This window comes from Eumetopias jubatus, unplaced genomic scaffold (genome assembly GCF_037043125.1).
Source record: "Eumetopias jubatus isolate StellerSeaLion01/CBP00866 unplaced genomic scaffold, mEumJub1_p1.0 scaffold_14, whole genome shotgun sequence".
In the NCBI taxonomy this organism is placed as follows: domain Eukaryota; kingdom Metazoa; phylum Chordata; class Mammalia; order Carnivora; family Otariidae; genus Eumetopias; species Eumetopias jubatus.
In genome coordinates this window covers 55,341,201-55,355,130 of record NW_028274820.1, presented here as the reverse complement: position 1 = coordinate 55,355,130, position 13,930 = coordinate 55,341,201, and the positions used below count along the sequence as shown (strand labels likewise).

Here is a 13,930-nt window from a genome sequence, read left to right as displayed (position 1 = left end):
TTCACTGAAAGAGCCTAAAAGCAATGACCTATCAGTAGCAATGAGCACACTTAACATCGTTCTCTGGGATTCTAAATACCATTCCTTATACAAAAAGTCGTTTCTTCTGGCTTCTTGGAGAAATGACGGAATTGGGCGAGGGGAAGGAAGAATGAAAGGAGCCAGAATCATGTTGGCTAGCCAGAAAGCCACGTGCTCCAAGACTGGGGAGGAAAAAGTGAAAAAGAACAGGTAAGGGGCTGGTTGGAAGGGGCTCTTGTTGGCAAACTTGGGACCAAGCAAGCATTCAATAGGATCATGTTGGTAATGAATTCTAACCCACTGAACCGAAAGAAAAGAAACCATGAATAGAAAATGATGCCCATGGAGAGGGAGAGGGAGAGGGAGAGGGAGAGAAAAAGTGAGAGAGAAAATGGAAGGGAGAAAGACCGGTGAGGGAAGGAGGGGATTAGGGGGAGAGAGGAGGAGGAATTCTTTTAGGAAAATGTCAGCTCATCTATGTAAATAGAAGGAATGAATTAGAAAGTCACCACCTTGCAGCCACCAATGGGTCACTCTTCTGGGAATCTGGCAGGTTACCCTCAAAACTGTGAATGTCATGAAAGAAAAAGGTAGGCGGACAGTCTATATTAAAGGAGAAAATACAGACAAGTAGATGCAATGCATGATGCATGCAAAACATCCTTGTTTTGACACTGGATTCAAAACAAAAACAAAAACAAAGACAAAACCTACCAAGGAAATTTCTCAGTTAACTGAAAAAATTTGAAAAATTACTGTTTAACACATAATACTGTATCCAGAACAAATATCTTAGCACGTTACTTGTACTGTGTTCATGTAGGACAACATCCTAGTTCTTAGGGAAGAGATGCTCAAGTACACAGTGGTGAAGGGGCTTAATGTCTGCAGATAATTTTGCAAAAATAAGTAAAAGGAGAAAATGTGCCTCTATGCCTGTGTGAGAGTGTGTATACATTCACAGAGAAAGTAAATGTTGGACGATGCTAACAACTGGTACCATGGAAAAAAAGTGGATAGGGTACTACTACCATTTCAGATTTACTGTAATTTTCAACACTTTCAAGTTAAAAAGTTGGGGGAAATTGAGACCTCAGATACAGGTTTGGAAAACTAGGTTGATAATTTTATCTCAGAACGTAATTAAGGATTGAACGAGTCAATACATGCAAAGTTACCCTGTAATTAATATTATGACATTAAAGGTAGCAATGTACCCAATAAATATGGAGTGAAAACATATCCCCCGGTCTGAAAAAGCCACTTTTCTGTAGTATATTTAAAGATTCTGATGGTAGGAAGTAAAAATATAAAAGCATCCTTTAGGGAAGATTCCCATTGTTTTGGTTAATGAGTCTGTGGTCACACACATGAAAATTAAAACTTACCCATTGATCCTGGATCAAAGAAAAACCTCGGTAAAAATAAAGTGTAATGGTGAAGACGGAGTTGTTTAACTTTCATAGGAATGCAAATTGGGTGTTTTTTTCTAATCAAGTTAAGAGTCTTTGACTTACTAGATAAAAGTCCTTCTTGAAATAAGGATTTAAAGATTGATTGATTGATTGATTGACTGATTTGAGAGAGAGAGAATGAGAGACAGAGAGCATGAGAGGGAAGAGGGTCAGAGGGAGAAGCAGACTCCCCGCGGAGCAGGGAGCCCGATGCGGGACTCGATTCCGGGACTCCAGGATCATGACCTGAGCCGAAGGCAGTCGCTTAACCAACTGAGCCACCCAGGCGCCCTTGAAATAAGGATTTAGACAGCTTTTACTAGCACGAATCTCCAGGTGATGTTACTGAGACCCTGGGAATTGTGAGGTTCATGACTGAAGCCAGACCAAACCCAGAGGGGTGAGGGGTCCCCTGAAGGAAAGAGGGTGTGGAGAATGCCTCTGCTTTCTGTCTAGAGGGGGATCAAGGAACACTGGAGATTCTCTGTTAGCCAGCCCCAAACCCCTAGAAGCATCTAGAAGACAGTCTGAATCCTAGCTGGGGAAAGGACCTATTAGCTCAAGAAGAACTCTCCATTTTAGGCTTTTGAAAATCACCCCTTCCCCAGACAGATCCAATAAAACCCTGTTAAAACAGAAGTGTGGGCAGGGCTCTACTTTGCTGTGGTGAGACCTCGAGTGAACAAATCAGTATCCAGAGAAAGGAGCCTGGAGAAGTGCCATCAGTCAAGCATCTGGCAGGGAGCAGAGGTCATCCTCAAAACAGGGTAACAGGGAAGGATCTAGAAGGACTGTTGGCAAAGGTGGACATGGAGCAGGGAAATGAAGGGAGAGAGCTGTGCCACAGGTATCAACTGAGGAACGGGTAGTGTACCTGTGCCTGCAGGGACAAGGGAACGAAGGACTACCATGGTGTGGAAGGGATGGATCGTACAGAGACATTTTAGAGGAGAGTGACCTGCCGTTGAGGGACACAGTCATCCTGATGCAACACTGCGGGGAGGGAGCCAGGGAAATAAAGAGCCTGACCTCACTCTTGTCTCTCTCCCTCTCGTTTCCTGCTAGGGTTCCTCATGGGCCAAACCAACCGGAAGCCAGAGGGCAAGGAGCCCACTGAAGTGGCTCTGGGGTCAGCCTGCGCAGCCTGGACAGCCTCTGGGGTCACAGAGCAGGGTAGAGGGTCAACAGAAGATTCTGACACCAGCAGCACACCAGGCGCAAGCACGTGTCACTTGCGGAGGTCAAGCATTATTTCCGCAGCTCCTAGTGGGAATGCTAGGGGCGGCAACACATGACCTCCAGGATGAATTCTGGAAAGTGCAAGCATCTGAAGAGTAAGCAGGTGGGCACAGTCAATCTGTTCTGAATCAAAGCATTACTGCTATTCATGTATGGCTATTATACATATACGTATGAATATACATGTGTTTATATGACATATTAATATATTTATATAAATGATTCATGTCTCAGTGCTCCATATGAACTATTATTATTACTTATTCACTTATTTAACAAATACCGAGTTCTTAACTTGTACAAGGTGTGAACAGGGTAATGTCCAACTAAAACTGACAAATCATACAGGTGCTAATTTCATTATCTTTAGCCTATTCAATTAGCTTTCAATTTATTTGCTAATACGTTCTTCAAATGATCACATAAAATTTTAGTTTTAAACCTAAGACTGAAAAAAGAAATATCCACAACAATAAAAACAAAACCAAACTAGATTTAAAACCTAGGCAAAAGACTGAAATAAGCATTTCTCCAGGGAAAATACACAAATGGCCAATGAGCACATGAAAAGATGCTCGATATGACTAATCATTAGGGAAATATAAATCAAAACCAGAGTGACATACCATTTCACACCCATCAGGATGGCTGTCATAAAAAATAGAGAAAATTACAAGTGTTGGCGAGAATGTGCAGAAATTGGAACCTTGTACACTGTTGGAGGGAACACAAAATGGGGCAGCCACTATGGAAAACAGTATGGTGGCTCCAATGAAAATTAAAAATAGAATTACCGCATCATCTAGAAAGTCCCCTTGTGGGTATATATCCAAAAAAGTTGGAAGCACTCAAAAATATACCTGTATGCCTATGTTCACAAAAGTATTATTTGCAACCATCAAAAGGTAGAAGCAGCCCAAGTGCCTATCAACAGATGAATGGATAAGCAAAATGTGTTGTACACATACAATGGAACATCATTCAGCCTTAAGAAGGAAGGAAATTCCGGAACATTCTATAACATGGATGAACTCTAAAGGCATTACACTAAGCTGAATAAGCCTGCCACAAAAAGACAATTACCGTATGATTCCAGTTTTAAGAGGTACTTAGCAGAATCAGATTCAGAGAGGCAGAAAGGAGAAAGGGAGGTTACTGTTTAATGGGGATGGGGCTTCCGTTGGGGAGGATGAAGAAAGCTACGAAGACGGATGGGGCTGATGGTTGTTTCACAATGTGAACGTACTTAATGCCACTGAAGTGTACACTTAAACACGGTGAGAGTGTTTTTGGTTATGAATATTTTACCACAATTTAAAAAAAAAAAAAAAAAAGCAGTACTCACGGATTCCAGCCCAGATCTTGTGGGTTCACATACAGAATACCAGCTCTGGAAACAGTAGCCGGGGTTGCGCTCCGCAAGTGATGAATCTCAAAGAGCAGCCTCATGGAGGGGGTGAGTGCTATGCGCTCATTGCTGGCTAAGGTCAGCACCTGGACAGACCAGCACAGCAGAAAAGAGGCGTTGTTGTTGGGGGGCAAAGGCTATGCGTCTAACTCACCAGAACAACACCAAGTACTCCCTCTCCCGAGCCCCCGGTACAAGTGCCAAAAGCAATGAGCTCACTCTCCCGAGTTTGAAGAGTGGTCTGCATAAAGATCTCAGTTAATCCCTGAGGGGAGCTCACTGACCCTTGAGGAACAAACTCCCCAACATGGACTCATTCATGCCAACCTTTAAATGTCTGTGGTAATTACTACTAAATAGGAGACATTTGTTCTAAGAGTTGATTACATGAAAAGGCCTGAATACCACATACACAAAAAAAAAACTTTCTTTAGAATCTGAAATACCACAATTATCAATTGTGCTATAGAATCTCATGCAAGTATAAAGATCTCAGACCTACATTTTATGATGAACAATGTCTTAATGCAGGAAGCGGTAATTACCGCTCATTTAAGGGGGTTAGTAATTCTGTTCTGTAGCAAGGATGATTGCCTATTTCTTTCTCCTGACCCTAACCACAGACCTTGTGTTGCTTTAAGTGGTGTCTCACGGACCTGGACTATCACTTTTTGTCTTTGTTGGGAATGCTGGATCAACCACAGCAAAATGCTTAGAAATGCATGTACACTCATTCTGTAGCCATAGGAATTACTTAATTTTAATAGCTATATTTCATCAATTTACATAGGGCACAAACTCATCCTTTTACTGTCCAAGTACTGCAGACTTAACCGAAGACATAATAATTTATGCCTGGCTCTTAGAAAATGGTGAGGCGTGTATGAACTAAATTCTCAGATGTATATCTCTCTTTAAAGGTGGTTAAATTTATGCAGACAAGAAAAATGTATTTCCCTTCAAATCTTGACCAATGAAATTAAGAGAACTATCAGGATAGTGCCACTTACCAAAACAGCAATTACATAAAGAACATTAGGTTAATGATTAAAAACTAGCATTCAAATCAACAAGTGAAAAGATCTTCCTACACTCCCAGTGTGATATTTGTTTAGCTAAAAGGTATTATTCACCTTGTTGTCATCCATGACAGTATTTAGTGACTCAATCCACATGGGATCAATATCTCCATCCAGGATGATCCATTTTGGTCCATCATGCTTAAGATTCGCTTGTTCTCGCAAAATGGATGAGAAGAGACCTATACATTAAGAGTAAATGATCCACAAGAAAAAATGCTCCAACACTTGCCATCAGGGAAATACAAATCAAAACCACAGTGAGATACTACCTCACACCAGTAAAAATGGCTAAAATTAACAGGACAGGAAACAACAAATGTTGGCGAGGATGTGGAGAAAGGAGCACCCTCTTACACTGTTGGTGGGAATGCAAGCTGGTGCAGCCACTCTGGAAAACAGCATGGAGTTTCCTCAAGACGTTAAAAATAGAGCTACCCTACGACCCAGCAATTGCACTACAGGTATTTACCCCAAAGATACAGATGTAGTAAAAAGAAGGGCCATATGCACCCCGATGTTCATAGCAGCATGTCCATGAGAGCCAAACTGTGGAAGGAAATGAGATGCCCTTCAACAGATGAATGGACAAAGAAGATGTGGTTCATATATACAATGGAATATTACTCAGCCACCAGAAAGGATGAATACCTACCATTTACATGGACATAGATGGAACTGGAGGGGATTATGCTAAGTGAAATAAGCCAATCAGAGAAAGACAATTATCATATGGTTTAACTCATATGTGGAACATAAGGAATAGAACAGAGGATCATAGGGGAAGGGAGGGAAAACTAAATGGGAAAAAATCAGAGAGGGAGACAAACCATGAGACTCTTGACTCTGGGAAACAAACTCAGGGTTTCAGAAGGGAGGTGCATGGCGGAATGGGGTAACTGGGTGATGGGCATTAAGGAGGGCACGGGATGTGATGAGCACTGGGTGTTATACACAACTAATGAATCACTGAACACTATATCAAAAACTAATGATGTACTCTATGTTGGCTAACTGAATTTAAAAAAAAAAAGAGTAAATCATTCTAATATAGAATAGAGTTGTGTGCTGTTTATTTCTAAAATAAACTGCTATTATTTCTATAGGAAGCTCTTTTATTAAGTAAATAAATTTGCTGTACATTTGCTGCCTCTTTCTGATGGGCAATGTGGGATACCTTTTGAGCTACATCTGGACTGCAGACCAATGGGCAGGTTTCACTTCCAGGAGGATGCACCTTACCTTCTCTGAGGCTTTCCCACAGTTCCATGAAGATGATAGTAGCTTTCTTGAAGAACATGTGTGGGGATTTATAGAGGGTAACATACATGCAGCTCAAAACTTACACCAAATGAAGACATTATCCTTTTCCATGTACATATATTCAGTATCTATTTTAGGCCAAATACTAGTTTATTTAACCTTTCTCCGTTTTTCTATAACCAATATTTATGGGATAGAATTCTGAAGCTAATTCAGGTGTTTTACATTTCTTTGAGAAATTTGGTCATTGGCTTAGTACCTTACAAGATGAGAAGATAAAAACATTTATTTTTTAAAGATTTATTTATCTTGGGGGGAAGGGCAAAGAGAGAGAGAGAGAATCCTTAAGCAGACTCACTACTGACTACAGAGCTGGATGTGGGGCTTGATCCCAAGACCCTGAGATCATGTCCTGAGCCGAAACCAAGAGTTGGACGGTCAACCGACTGAACCACCCAGGTGCCCCAATAAAAATATTTTAAACCCACAGTCCTTTTTGCTGTCACTACTTTTCTAGACATTGTATTACATGATGTATTTAATAATCATTGCTTTTTCAAAACTCAAGTATATAATGAGAAAAACTGTTCTGATGCATGTAGGTGGAAGGTTTCCTGTGAAATATTTTGTGCAAAAATCAACAACAGTATGCAAAACCTACTACCACGACTCATAAAAAAAAAAAAAAGCCAGCAACGTTTTCTAATGATCACTGATCTGAACGGCTTCCACAGGTTTTCAGCATAAACTGGTATTAGTCCTTTCCTGCCAAAGTCCTTTAAAAAAAGATGATATAAAGATGATTAAAAAGGATGATATAAAAAAGAGTAAATTTTGATTGTCCCCAAATTAATTGGATACACATGGTAAGCAAACAGAATGGGGAGGCATGCTCCTATAGACAGGATGCTCAGCGAAGCCTTCTCTGATGTGGCATTTGACCAGACGCTTCCATAACTTAAGGCTGCAAATGGTGGGTACATCAAGTGCAGGGGCCCTCGATGGGAAGATGCTTGGCATGTTCAAGGAAGAGCAAGGAGGCCCGAGTGTATGGATTATGGTAAGTGAGGAGTAGAGCACGGGAAATGAGATCGGAGCTGGGGGATGAGGGCCCTAATCCCATAGAACCTTGTAAGCCTGGGATAAAGTTTGGATTCTAAGGGAGATGGAACCCAAAGGAAACTGTAAGCAGGGAACTCGTATTTTGAAGAGCGCCCTCTGTCTGTTGTGTGGAAAATGAACTGCAGGGAGACCAGACAGAGAAGGCAAAGGGTACTAGAAGACAAGGTAAAGCCTAAAGGATTTGCTGTGAGGTTGGATGTAAGGTGTGAAAAGGGAGAAAGGACTCAAAGATGATGCCAACGTTAGTGCATTTACTGAAATGGGAAGTAACAGATTTGAACAAAAGGATCTGCTTGTCTGCAAATACTTTCAGGACAAGAAACTTGTCCCCTTAACTTTTGTCCCTGGTGCCTAGAATAGTGTCTGCCTGAAACTCAGTCTGTGTCTTGCATCAGATACTTTACAAATTCTCCTGAGGCATTCAAGTTCACTTCTTGCCTGGTTTACAGGGAGCCCCGACATAATTAACGTGGGATAAAATACACAGCTCCGAGCGTAAACTTGCTGAATGCAAATTGACCACTTAATCAGATTTGGTTTTAATTTACTCATTATAAATGCTGTTGTGAGCTACTCCATTTCCAATAATGCCAACACATAAACAATAAATCTACCACTATGACTGAAATTGGCCTGAACTGAGAAATAGTTTTCTGGATAAAAAAATTTTTGCACTTGTAACAGGGAAATACTACTTGCCATCTTTCCATTCTCGAGTAGCGTGATGTATGAAACCGAAGAGTTCATCTGTTGTCACAGCTTTGGGGTTTAAGTCATTCCAAGTAGGTTTTTGTTTCATGTTAACATATGTTCGGTTCAGTGTTCTCAAAATCTGAAGGGAAGAAGGAAAAAGCTAAGAAAATTAATACTCCTGTAAGGCAAATGGAAAGCAAATGATTTCTAAAGGATTTTCCTTCCCTAGATATTCTGAGTATATTAAGTATGGGGAAAAACTGACATGTGCACATTTTCATTACCATCTTGAAAAATGTACTCCTACCATCTCTTATGATCTCTTCACTGGATTCTTTGAACCGTGTAGGCTAGAGGAGCTCACTCTATCATTTAAGATTTTAAACCCTGTGTGCAAATAAGTCAACAAGTGTTCCTGTTCAAGTTATGAACAGTTCAAGTTATGAACACTACCTGTAGGTAGGCGCATCAGAACTGCTTAGAGGGTGTTAAGACACAGATGGCGGGGCCTAATCCCAGAGTTTCTAAGGCAGGTCTAGGGTGGGACTGAGGATCGGCATTGCTAATAACGTCCCAGGTGACACGTGTGATGCTAGTTTGGACGTGTTCTAACACCCAGTGACCTAGAGCAACAGTTCTTAGCAGGAGATGCTCTGCACTTGAAGAAGAGGGCACGCTACTGAACAGAGGCCACGGATGCTGCTCAATAGCCTACAATGAATGCACGGGACAGCCTCCACGACAAAGAGTAATCAGACCCAGCATGGCAACCGTGAATGCAGCCGAGAAACTCTCATCTAGATAATTGAGCAAAAGCAGCCTTGAGGATAAGAATTTACCGGATAGATGCTTTATCTATGTCTGTTTAATTAACTGACACCCTACGCCAAATATCTGTCCCAACTATCCTTTTGGCTTTCTCTGAAAAGCCATGACTTTTATTTTAGATATTTATCATTTCCTAATCGACTCATAGGCGTTCAAAGGACTGACAAACAATTGCTAAATACTTTGGAAGAGTAAGTTGCTAAGTAACATGGCCATGAGCTCCAGTGTTCTAATTCTATCAGCTTAAGTAAAGGTTGGATAGAACAGAATCAGTGAAGACTAGATGAAAGAAATTGAATGCTTTAGGAATATTAAGCTTGTATTTTTAGAAACCATTAATCTACTGGAAATTATAGAATTTAATTTTATCCTTCCCTGAACCATGGCCCACATCTGAAACTTACTCTAACAAAATAATTACAGGTCTATCAGTTATCTACTTCAATATTTCAATTCTTACATTTTTCACTAGAAAATTCCGATACTAGGCCTCCCTTTGCAATTGTCCCACTTCGGGTTCGGATCTAAATACTGGCAAGTTCTATACACACCCATGCTCTAAAGTCTTCTATGCCCAGTCTGATGATTTTTAGTCTTTGGCTACTCAGTATGTTTATACCCAAGCACTCTGAATTAAAATGCATGCAGTTCTGCATATACCGTCTGCCAACCAAGAAAATAAGTATGTTGCCAGGATTGTCAGTGAGATCAAACAAAATCAAGCAGGGAGGTAAAAAAAAAAAAGGGATAATACCCAGAGCACATCATTGCTGTGCACAATAAATTACACATAATGCACCCAGCAAAGCATATAACAGGTATCCCTAAAATATGGGTTTTGCTGTCTCCCTTGCTTTTCAAGTTTCCTTTTGCCCCTACAGAGCGCTCTGTTTCTGAGAAAGTACTGAAGGAAAATATTTGGGTTTTTCTTAGTGATATGGGAAGGAGAATCTAAAATAACTTGGGAGAGATAAAAAAAGTAGTTTTGATAAATATGGAAAGCCCAATCTTCTCTCAGCTTGCTTTTCCTATTTGAACACAAGGTTCTATGCGCTACATTCTCCCTGCCACTAATATGAAAAAAAAATAGTGTCCATGGATCAAAAAGCAGTATTAGAGACTCGGATTCCAACTCAAAATTATGGGGGACTTTGACAAAACGAACTCCTCAGCAGAAATGAAAATACACCCGATCAAAATGTGTTCCTCCCATGGCTGAAAACGAACAGGCAATTTACCATACCTTACTCTTTCCCGTGCCTGCATTTCCAACCACAAAGACAGAGTGCTGCACTGCCAACAGCTCCTCAAGCTGGACAACCTGCCAACCAAACAGTCAGTCACTGGTTCCTTTAATGAATTGGTCATTTAAAAACAAAGCAAAAAAACAAAAACAAGAACCTGGCTCCCCCCACCCCCTGAAAAAAATCCCTACTCATTTTTTGCTTAATTCTTGGCTGACAACTCAAGCCAGCTCCCACTGACAAAATTATGTTCCAGGAAAGTTAAAATAGATGACAAGTGCAAACTACAGTTTCTCCTCAATTTCCCCAAGTACGACATGGGAGTAAGAATGAAGACAAACCATTACTCAGTGAGTCACAGCCACAGGCAGAGTGAGGTACATTAGTACTTGGTACGTGGCAGGAATTAATTACAAAACCAATGACTCTTCACGAAGTGCTGAACAAAAACAGTACAAGGCTAATTATCCACACCTGAGTAATGACTTACATCCTTGACAATATCTAAAAGAGATACTAAGTGTATTTTTTTTTAAAGATTTTATTTATTTATTTGACAGAGAGATAGCACAAGTAGGCAGAGTGGCAGGCAGAGGGAGAGGGAGAAGCAGGCTCTCTGCTGAGCAGGGAGCCGGACATGGGGCTCGATCCCAGGACCCTGGGATCATGACCTGAGCCGAAGGCAGCCGCTTAACCGACTGAGCCAGCCAGGCGCCCCAAGAGATACCAAGTGTATTTTAACGTCCGTGTATTCACTACACCCAAATTGAGCATGTATATGCACAAGTGAGAAGTCAGATGTCACACATGTTGACATTTCTTTCCCCACTAAAAGCATGTACTAAGGATTTACTTCCAAGTTTCTCTAAGATGGAGAGAAGAGAGCAAAATTAATTTCTGATGCATGTCACCAAGAACAACGAAGAAATTTTATCAACTGAACAAAAGTACGCTTACACTTAAAACCATGACTTATTTGTATGTTCCTTCTCACATCGAACTACAAAATAATTATTTCTGTTTACTGTAGTAAAGCCTGTTGGGTTAGAACGCTTTAAAGAACATACTAAGATGGCATGAAGGTCCGTGGAATATGTAAGTTAATGTTTTGGTTAAAGATCACTTAAATAGAGTAATTCTCACTGCAAATCCCAAGAGCTGCCATGGAAAAGTACATGCTCCTTTTACTTTAAGAAGGAAGCTCTCCTCAGGCTGCAGGTGGAGCTCCAGGGCGGACTGCCTGACCATCTGTTCAAAGTGTGGCGCTCTCCTCCGGGGTACATCCAGGGCTGGAAAGAGGTCACCAACCAGGCCCAGAAACACGGGAATGTCATCGGTCACTATTTTAGGCAAATTGAAGTCCCTCAGTGCTCTCATGAGTACCTAGAAAGAAAACACTTTATTGAAGAAGCCGATACAGGGTGTAACGAACAGCTTGACAACTGAAGATGTTATTTTTAAACCTTAAATCTAAAGCATGGGATATTGATACTGGTCCTCCATGAGGATGGCACTGTATCTATAGAAAGGGTAAATGCTTCCAGGTTCACATATCAGAACACGAGAAGGCTCTGCTGATATCACAAACCTCAAACTCAAGTCAGGAAGGAGGTTCTGTTCCAGCAACTCTCTGTTTTGATCTTGACAGAGAGTCTGAGGCCCTTCCCTCCTTGATCCTCAGACTCCAGGATATAAATTAACCAGGCCCATCGGATCATTTTGTTCAAAGAGAATCTCTGAGAATCTCAGAATGATAAACTGAACCATTTTTAGTTTGGGTATTTGTTCTGTATTGGCTGAAAACTAAAGAGGGCTTTAGATTTTAAAAGCAGTAACTTGAACATCAGCATGACTTTTCCAGAAAGAAGATAAGCAATCCAACAACAATAATAACACAGCAAAGAAATGCAAGAAAATCCCTACCCAGTGGTTAATTATGACTGAGAGGAAGAGAAGGAAGTATTACGGAAGTAGAAAATTATGTAAGTATCCTTTAACGTGAAAAGAAACTCATAGGAATAGAGTTTTTTAGCTTCTCAAGCCGTACAGAATATATACAGTGTTGCATATCCACTATTCTCACTCTTTAATAAAGGAAAAACGCTTCCAAAAAAAAATTAGAGAAGGCTGTTACTGTTTCTCCCCAGCAGGGACAGAACATTGCCCCAGCAGCTGTGACTAGCCACCTGAGCATTTCACTGGTGTCAGGCGACCATTCTTCCTGTTCCATTCCTCACGCTCATCGTACAGCCCATGAGAGGAACACACTTTGCTCCGTGAGATCATGTGTTCACTGACTTTTCAGGATTAATTTCCCAAATCAATTAATCAGATTCTCTAAATGTTCCTCAGAGGAAATCAACCAGTGATTGCTGAATTATTTGATTATGACCGCCAAGGTATTTTTTGTAGCTGATATTTCAAAAGCACCTAGAAAATCCCCTTTTCTTTCCTGTATTTATATCCTCATACTCAAGAATAGTTATCTTTTATAACATAAGAAATGCCAGTCTTCAGGATATTCTACGTGAAACAGAGATTCTATTTGTTCAAAGTTGCACTACGCAAGGCCCACCATCCGGGTATATACTCTCATTTCTGTGAAGCTGTTGAGCTACCCATGCCACAAAACCAAGTTAGTACTGCGGTACCTGATCTTCGGGTCTATTTTTATCTTCTCGTTTCAGGGAGCCAGCTACAACCAAGACAGATTTAATAGCGCGAAGTCCCCAGTCATAATGATCCTAAAAATCAAAACATAGTTATATTTTCTCAAACATTTTATGAGGGAGTAAGTTTCTCATTCCAGAGGTAGAAGCCAAAAGCTCTAAGGAAAGAGTTCAGACAAATCCATGCTCTAAGGATGTGAAGTAGTGTTTTCCTCTTCTCTTTCCAACTATGAAAACCATGTCCCTTCAGTCTCCTCCTGCCTCTTCCCATGGCTCTTTGCCTCTGTCAGCAGACCTCTGCCCAAAGCACTGAGCTGCAGTGTGTGCCCGAGGCTCCAGTCATCTCCCCGGCTCTTCTCCCCCAGAAACCTGATAACTCAGGAGTTGAACGACCTGCACGTTTTCACCTCCAAACACGGCCCCGTGAGTCCGTCCCTCCCAGCCCCAGATCTCTATTCGTCCTAAGGACTCTACGTCTTCATCACTTGGGCGCTTCAGCACCGATGTTGGTGTTGAATACAGTCCAAGCTCTAGTATTAAAATTCAGTGATAAAATAGTACCACTCTGCTTTGAGACTTTTACATAATTCCAATGGAAGATGCCTTTCACGGGCTCCGGGCTCCTGGAGGACAGAGCCCAGATCTGTTCCCTTTTGTCTCAGCACGGGGCACTGCCCAGGGCAGGTGCTCAGTAAAGGGACAATGAATTAACGGACTGATCACATACAACAGGCCTACTGTCTTTTGCCTTTCATCTACAACCCACAGAGTGACAACCCTTCTCCCAACTATGCCTCTGGGAAAATCACCACCCTCTCCAAGTAGCGTCATCTATAAAAAGGCACATAAAAGAATCTAACCACTCTACAGGGCTGTCGTAGGAATAAAATGAGTTAATGCTTTGTGGGCA

The 13,930-nt window shown here is 41.2% G+C and overlaps 1 protein-coding gene across 1 annotated transcript in view; it reads right to left on the bottom strand.

Annotated features, from left to right (window-relative positions):
• DNAH11 (dynein axonemal heavy chain 11) overlaps window positions 1-13,930 on the bottom strand; it is a 321,003-nt gene that overhangs the window by 164,177 nt on the left and 142,896 nt on the right. The window contains exons 37-42 of the mRNA XM_088018617.1: window positions 13,003-13,095; window positions 11,540-11,734; window positions 10,351-10,428; window positions 8,286-8,418; window positions 5,256-5,383; window positions 4,060-4,208 (exon numbers count right to left, since the gene is read on the bottom strand). Of these exons, the coding sequence (XP_087874743.1) occupies window positions 4,060-4,208; window positions 5,256-5,383; window positions 8,286-8,418; window positions 10,351-10,428; window positions 11,540-11,734; window positions 13,003-13,095 (776 nt within the window). The remainder of the gene's footprint in view (window positions 1-4,059; window positions 4,209-5,255; window positions 5,384-8,285; window positions 8,419-10,350; window positions 10,429-11,539; window positions 11,735-13,002; window positions 13,096-13,930) is intronic.